We start from the raw sequence: 8,061 nt of genomic DNA, 5'->3' as shown, positions 1-8,061 counted from the left end.
GATGTCTTCCTTGTTGTGAGGGGCCCAAAACTGAACAGAGGATTCGAGGCATGGTCTCAGCAGCGCCCAGCACAGGGGGACGGTCACTGCCCTGGTCCTGCTGGCCATACTATTGCAGATCCAAGCCAGGATGCCATTCTTCTTGGCCCTCTGAACACAAAGTTGATTAGTGTGCCAGTGGCATGAACAGTCAAACAACCTGGTCAGCTCCCCTTCTTTCCATGCTTCCCCCAGCCCTCTGGGACTCACTGACCCCCCACTTTTTCCACTCAAGGTCTCTGGCATGCCCCCTGCCTTGAGCTGTGCTCTAATTACAAATCCCATCACCAAACCCTCACTGACATTTCCACACATGCAGCCAAGTCCCTGCAGAGACCCATGTAGGATAGAAGGATCAGAACGACTGGTTTTTGGTTTTTTTTAAATCTCCTTGAGATAGAAAACCCTCCTGTACGCACGAACTTGGTGAGAGACTGCTCCTGTAGTGCCTCTCAGGAAAACAGGACATAGCAGCACACCCAAGTTATCCCAGCCACAGCATGTTCTTTCACAAAGTTCAGTTATTTCCCTCTACTGTGGCAGTTTACTGTGGGTGTGTCTGCACTTGCCAAACCAGTGGCAGAGTCAGCATAAGCATCCCCATCCCAAAACTCTTCTCCTCTCCCCCCACTGCTCCTCCCACATCAGGGGTGAAGCAGGTGAGGGATGAACCCTTCTGCCAGGGCAGGTACACAGTTCCTCAAAGCCAGATTTTAAATGATTGTTTCAACTCACCTTTCAGTGTGTGGGATGCCAGACAATCTCCTGGTTTTTGGGAGGTCACACTGTATTCAGTGGCCAGGGTGACCTCTGCCCAGGTTCACCCACCTCACTGTGACAGCCCTGAGCCCAGGGCAGGCTGGTGGCTGCAGCCCCAGCCAAAGCCCCACCTCTCGCACTCCAGGAAATCCCAAAGACTAGAGTGACTTTGATAGAATTATTTCATTTTAGAATGCCCTAATAAGTTAATTAAAAGTCTGAGCATTTAGCTTGGCTACTCTCCTTTTCAGGAATTCTTTCTCACCTCTAATGAGCTGGATAACTCTTACTCAATTCTCTTCCCAATTTGTCTGTGTCTTCCTTGCACTGCAGGGCAAGGGTTTATAATCTTCTACAATTCACTCAGAAATAACCTCTAATTAATCACAAGAGTGTTACTGATCAAGTCTATAAGCACTAAAATTTTTTAACATTCAGTATTTCAAATACAGCCACCAAGACAACATCCCTCTGTCCCAAATCCGATTACTGAAAGCACAGAGCACCAGGAATGCTCAACTTCTGATTAAAGTTCCCTTTCTCTGGATAATCCACCAAAACACCAACAAGACAAACCCTCAGAATATTTAAGAGACAAGTAAGTCTCTGTGTTTAAAAGTATTAATACTTGATCCAAGAGGAGATTTTAATGAACTCTGGATGAGGGATAAATGCCTCAAAGGAAAGGTGTAAACTTGACTGAATGCAGGAAGGCAAACCCTGACACGTGTGTCACTTCACAGTAGGCACCACACTCTGTAACCAGCCCTTCTATTAAAGGACAGGTGCAGAGGGCTCCTCAGCAAATTCAGGAACCACCCTCCCACAATTCCAACTAATATCCAATTTTTATAATAATCCCTAAAGCAATGAAGTGACCACACAGAGAATGATTTACGACCCATTGAGAAAACTATTGTTTATTTAGAAAAAAGGTTACACTAGTAGAATTCAGCAGATAAAAAAATTCTTTTTTTTTTTTTTAAAAACGTCATTGTGAAATCTTCAGACTAAAGTTCAGCAATACAAAGCTCCTGTAGCTGTAACTGAAACTTAATTTATTTCAGTTTTGAAGAGAGCATTTCCAATCAATCTAAAAACAACATGACAAACAAAAGGTGTGACAAGGAACAACTGAGCACAGGTTTAGGTTGGGATGGGACAGGGCTCATTCTTTGTTTCTTTAAACAAGTCAACGTTATACACAATATACAAATAATCTCTAAGCATTGCATGAAAACAGTGCTCCCACTTAACTTTTGTTTTTTAGTTACTGATATTAAAAACAGGCCAAGTAATAAATAAAAACTGAGTTTAAATGAGGTAAATCCAAAAAGGTTCAATAACTGTTTATTTGTGGTTTTCAAACATCTAAAAGAATGCAATTTCAAATTGAAAGAATTACTAAATTCAGGCAGTATTTTCGACAAACTAAGTGGAACTATGTACACATGAAACCTCATTTGCACTATGGCAACTGTTTGTTTGCAGCACATTGTGCTAAAATATGGAATAGGTAACACTTTCAGCCAGGTACTGAAAATAAATGTGTAAGAAACTAAGCAACAAGTTAAAAATACAGTAATGTACAACTTAACAATTAAGTCCTTAGCACGGGGAAATAAAGCAGAGAACTGAATAATTTAAGGAGATGCAGATGGGTCCTCTTCATTCACAATTTTCTGTGCAATCTATACTCTGGAAAATACATTTCTGGTCACAGCTGGATATCTTCCCATTTCAATGTCACCTGCAACAAAGGCATACATAATTGGAATTAGATTTTGTTCAAATGAACACTGATCTCACAACTTCACAATTTGCTCCATTCACAACTCAAAGAATGATGGGGGAAATAAAACTATTTTCATCATTCTCTAACTCTAGTTTATTCCCCAGCAAGAACTATATTAACTTAAGCACTGCATTTTAAGTAGTGTAACACTAATTTAAAGACACAAATAGGAAACAAGTAGTCACTTGTGAAGGTATAAACTCTTTTAGGAGTATGATCCCCTCACAATGTTACTATCTCTAAATTAAGCAGGAAATAAATGCAGTCAATCAGATATTGTACATTAGGAAGAATGTTAAAGATCTAACAAACAGGAGCACAGGACCAGATTCCACAACTGTGTTGCTACACAAAGCACTTTTTCGTACTTCTCTGTGCACACAATGTGGTGCTGTCAGTATTCCAGGCCAGATGCTCCAGTTTACACAGCTGGATGGGAATTCCACTGTGCAGCTGACATTTACCTGAGCACTTGTTACTTACAGTCATCAAAACACAATTGTGCTTTTTCAGCTGATGAAAATCCTCACTTTACACTGAATTGCTAGTCAAAACTTCACATTTTATTATTAAAGAAGCTGCAAGTGCTCTGTAGTGAACTTCATCTACCAAGACTGCCTTTTTTCTTTTTTTCCAAAGTAACATTTAAAGAAATGAGGAAAAAACTGAGCTCCATCCACAGTGATCAGATGATACTGGCTATGAAGGACAAAGAGCCAAAAAAATTCCATTAAATTCTTTCCAGAAAGCTCATAGTTTTCAGTATGGAAACTATTCACAGAAGTGTCTTCATCATTTTAAGAAGATAAAATATTAGTACTAAGAAGCAATAACCTGAACTCCCATCCTTTCTACTACTAACACTTTTCAAAGAGCACATGGTATCAGCACGTGCCTTGCTACCCAAAACCCCTCATGTGCCCTCACCTTCAGTGGGTGAAGGAGCCACGACACCAAATGGAACAGGAGACCCTTTTTGCAATAAGCCCCCCCTTCCTCTTTGAGGCCACAATCCATGAGTGGAGACTTTTTCCAGAAGACATTTCCAGACGATTGAAAGATGTCAGAATTCAAATGTTGTTTCTAATTTGTTTTGTTGGACCCTCATCAAAACACCCTATGTTTATGTAAGCAAACCTGCAATCCTTAGGCCTCTTGGACAAGGATTTCCAACAGCAAAGCACTTACACCTTTCAGATTTGGTCTCTGTTAGACAGAGGCAAACAGAAGAACTGGGGACTATGTCACAATCTTTCCCTGACAACCACTACAAGGAGCAATGTTCATTTCAGAGTCCACAGCCAATAAATCTCACCACTAAATTTTGCCTTAAGTATTCTTAAACTTGATATCCATATAATTGAATTTCAAAACCAATGAGGTTGGAAGGGATCTCTGAACACTGTCCAGATGCTCAAAATGCAGAATGAACTAGAGCAGTTGCTCAGGACTGTGGCCTGCCAAGTTGGGTTTGGAGTACCCCAAGGATGGCAGCTCCTCTCACCTCTCTGGGCAAACTGAGTTTCTGACCACACTCACAATATCCCCACCTTTCAATGGGACTCACAGCAAATCCTGTTTGTAAGTGGTAGCATCACTTTCCAGACCAGCCAAGACAGTCATGAAAAGAATAATTTTCAGCCATCTCAACTCTCCTTCAAAATCTGGGACAAAGAACGTGTGTATTCAAAAATGTTAACTTCCCTCTCTAACAGTATTGGTTTGCCTGACATAAAGGAAAACTGCCTGTCTTATATATTTCTCAATATCACTCTACGAAAGCAAATAACCTCAAACCATGAAAAACGTGTGGCTGAATAAAAAATTGTTTCTACTTCATTTCTTGACTGCTCATAAAGTCTACAAAGTTTTAATAGAAACAATTCATCAATTCTAAATAGAGAACAAACACAAGAATTATAAAGCACTTGGGCAATTTGTGAAAATCACGAGGAAAAAGTCATTCTTTGATATTTGTTGAATACTATCAGTCATTTTCATGCTTACCCAACACAATCACACTTTTTAAAATGTAAAACTGACCACTGCTTTATGTAGAAAGATTAATAGCAGTCTGTGACTGAAGTTGCACAGGTCAAGTGAACTAATTTTAAGTTTCCTGGGACATTGTCCTTCCCAAATAACTGAAAACAAAATATTTTGAAACTCAATGCAAAGAGGAGAAAAAAATCCCACCCTCACACCTGTAAAACAAAATATAAGGGTCCACATATATGCAGAGGTCTGAAAAAACCAAACCCTAAAACATTCAGGGTACCATCAACTTCAAAGAACAACTGACTTTTCCAAAAGATCCAGTCTGAATACATGTTAACCAAAATACCCTGAAGTTTTCTTTTCTTTCTTTAAATAGTCAATGCTTCTATGCCAAAGTTTTCCTTTATCTTCTTCCTCCTCAAATCTGATCAGATAAAAGATTAAGCAGAGATACTGAACTGACTTACTACACTATGTAGCAATTTGGTTTAAAAGCTGGTGCTTTTGTTAAGTAAGAAGAGGATACAAAACTTGACTTTACAACATATTAGGCAAGACACTCCTAATTAACAGGTAGATTATGAAGACTGATGACTCTCAAGATCACGTGGATTCACCTTTTTTTTGGTATGGCAACTTTTCTTGGAAAAAGCAAAGATGCAACTCCACCACATACTGCTGACTTGACACAGCACATCCCCCTGCCTTTTTTTTTTTTCCCCCCCAAAAAAGAATTGAGCATCTATATAATCTCTGTGCTGATGATGGGGAAGTTTTGTCCCCTAGAGTAGAAATTTAAAAAAAAAAACAAAAAATTACCGCCCACAAAAACCAACCCAAAACCACACACACCCAAAAAAACCACTGCAAAACCAAAAAACAATCAGCCCAAAAAAATCCCCACAAAACAACCAAAACCCCACCCAGCCTCCTTGGTGATTTCAGACTGTTTTGTCTGTATATCCTTTACCAGTCAACAGGACCCAAGGGAGATACCAAACCAAACAAAGTAAATAATAAAACCTTTTACCTTGACTGAAAGAATCTTCATTATCTATGCTTGTCTGAAGACTTATGAGTAGATTCAGTGTTAAGGAAAAAAATATATGTATTTTGCTACATATAATAAAAGGAAGATAATTTTCAGTAATTTTCTGAAATACTACTGTCTAAAAGGATATTGTTTCTTTTCTTCTTTCCCTCCAGCACTGTCCCGTTTATCTTTCTTCTCTGTTTTTTCTTTATCATGTCTTGATTCCTTTAAAAATACACATATGGGAAACAGCTTATTATGGTACACATTGTACAATCTGATTAGAACTGTAAATCTGATTAGAACTGTAACATTTAACATTACAACTGGACACAGCTAAAAAAAAAAGAAAAAAATCAGTCAAAATGACAGTACTCAGCTTCTGTGACTTTATTTTAACTTCCTCTTCCAGTTCTCTGACGACCACTGGCACCAGAGCTAAAACTGGCAACTACTGTCTGGTGGTTTACAAACACAACTAGACCTGTTTTCACCAAAAAAAAAAGCTGTGCTGACACATGCACGTGAAAATCTGAATTACAGACTGGGTATACGTAAGTTAAGCCTGCTTTTATCTATTTGCTCTCTACAGCAGTCTGCAAATATTCTGGATTATTCAAAACCTGAAGGCTAAGTTCTGAATTTTCCTGGTTACTGCCAAAATTAACTAGTCCTCCACTTATCCTGCAAGGAGTGACTGGTGAAATATTTAAAGACACAAGATATCAGAAGTTTCAGAAGCATTTTCCTATACATTCACAGTGTATCTTTTTAATTTAAGCCATAAAGCAGCAACAAAATTTAGGGAGAAAAAAAAACCCCAGCTTGTTCTGTCAACAACAACAAAAACATCAACAAAATTAAAACATCTTATTTTACCTTTTTGCTACCAGAGGAACTCTTCTCCATCTTTTCTGCCTTGATTGAATCACTTTTCTCTTTTCCTGAAGATTTTGATTTGTTTTTCTCCTTCTCTTTTTCATTTAAGCGAGGGGAATCAGAAGGACTTTCACTTTTGCTGTGTTTTGAAGAACCAGCTAAAAACAGGACAGAAAGTTGTAACCCACAGCAAGTAAAAGCCTAATAAACACACACACAACAAGTTAAATACCTACTTGTGCCATTTTCCTCTTTGCGTCGTTTAGTTGAATCCTGCGGTACCTCTCGGTCACTGTTTGAATGATCCTGGCACCAAATACAATTATGCAGATGTTAGACTAAAACATACTCCTGAAGTAGCACCTGCTTATAGTGTCATTTTGTTGAATATGTAAAACGTAACTGAGTTGTTACATCTTGTGTAAAGTGTCTTGAGGTCGGTTTTGAGGGGGAGAAGTTTTGAATGCGTTACTGTAAACCGACCTTTGAAAGAGTAACAGAGCAAAAAACCCAGCTCTGATATGAGTCACTTCTGCTCAGATGGGCTGTACAGCCAATTATTACTGCAAGGACTTGGAACAGAAGGCTTCCCAAGCATATACCAGCTGTCTAAACTAGTTCATTAAAAATATCACCAACCCTTTTTCGATCTTTCCTGTCCTTCTCATCTTTCTTCTCTCTCTCTCTGGATCTCTCCCTTGACTTGTCCATATCTTTCTTCTCCACTTCTCTCTCCTTACTCTTGGACAGTGTTGGAGTGGTGTGGTTTATGTAGTGCTGTTAAATTAAGGCAACATCACCAAATATTAATATGTACTGTTAGATGTGTAAATAAAAAGTCTAACATATTAGATCTAGCTCAAAGACCAAAATTAAACATAAATATTTTAGCAGCAAAACAAAAAGTGATTGAAGACACATTCAAACTTGTCATCTATAATTTAACCTACAGCTTATTGACTCAACACTGGAAATTCAAGAATATTTTCTCTTAACTGAAACACTTATATTTAAATACACCCAATGCTGTTCACCAGCACTGTTGGATGCACGAACACAAATCAGACAGCAGGGCAACAGAAACAGGATATGCACATTACTGGAGTTAACACTTGCAATCTTGCCTGAAATGAATGAATGGAATCAGCTGCTTAAACAAGCTATTATTGATTTTTAAGGAATAATCTTTATCAACCAAGTATTTAAACCAATACTTTGAATAATGTGTCTTTTCGTCTAACTCCAAAACTTCAAATGATAAAACCAGCTGAACACAGATAAGAATTGTTTTTTCTCTAATGTGTTTTAGATTTATTCCACAATCTCTTCTAACCAATTCTGATAAGCTCTGTAAAACATACTAGTTTCACAAAGTTGAGTATTTTGAATATAAACTGGGGTCGTAGGGAGGAGAATAGAAAAATAAGTCGCAGTAATGTCAAATGTAACACTTGATGAAGTTTAAATGTCACTGTATATATATACATATATGTATGTATACTTACATATATATACATAGAAGGTAGCACATGTTATATAAATACATATATTACAGTCA

The 8,061-nt window shown here is 38.1% G+C and overlaps 1 protein-coding gene across 1 annotated transcript; it reads right to left on the bottom strand.

Moving 5' to 3' along the window:
• Positions 1 to 1,691: 1,691 nt before the first annotated feature.
• On the bottom strand, positions 1,692 to 7,282 carry LOC108497779 (THO complex subunit 2-like). The gene is made up of 6 exons (XM_017815712.1): positions 7,143 to 7,282; positions 6,740 to 6,809; positions 6,504 to 6,661; positions 5,773 to 5,849; positions 5,622 to 5,669; positions 1,692 to 2,548 (listed from the first exon to the last, which is right to left on the bottom strand). The coding sequence occupies exons 1-5, from the start codon at positions 7,212 to 7,214 to the stop codon at positions 5,642 to 5,644; spliced, it is 405 nt and encodes a 134-aa protein (XP_017671201.1). The 5' UTR covers positions 7,215 to 7,282; the 3' UTR covers positions 1,692 to 2,548; positions 5,622 to 5,641.
• Between the last annotated feature and the right edge of the window lie 779 nt (positions 7,283 to 8,061).

This window comes from Lepidothrix coronata, unplaced genomic scaffold (assembly GCF_001604755.1).
Source record: "Lepidothrix coronata isolate B3197 unplaced genomic scaffold, Lepidothrix_coronata-1.0 Scaffold2, whole genome shotgun sequence".
Classification (NCBI taxonomy): domain Eukaryota; kingdom Metazoa; phylum Chordata; class Aves; order Passeriformes; family Pipridae; genus Lepidothrix; species Lepidothrix coronata.
The sequence above is the reverse complement of the archived record's forward strand: the minus strand, read 5'-3'. Positions and strand labels throughout refer to the sequence as shown.

What these genes read in the sequence shown, in the direction of transcription:
- LOC108497779 (XM_017815712.1), bottom strand. Translation starts at nt 7,214, where the DNA reads ATGGACAAGTCAAGGGAGAGATCCAGAGAGAGAGAGAAGAAAGATGAG. An exon ending in CAAAGAGGAAAATGGCACAA is followed by an intron (nt 6,662 to 6,739) that starts GTAGGTATTTAA and finishes TCCTGTTTTTAG; the next exon opens with CTGGTTCTTCAAAACACAGC. An exon ending in GGGAAAGAAGAAAAGAAACA is followed by an intron (nt 5,670 to 5,772) that starts ATATCCTTTTAG and finishes CACTGAATCTAC; the next exon opens with TCATAAGTCTTCAGACAAGC.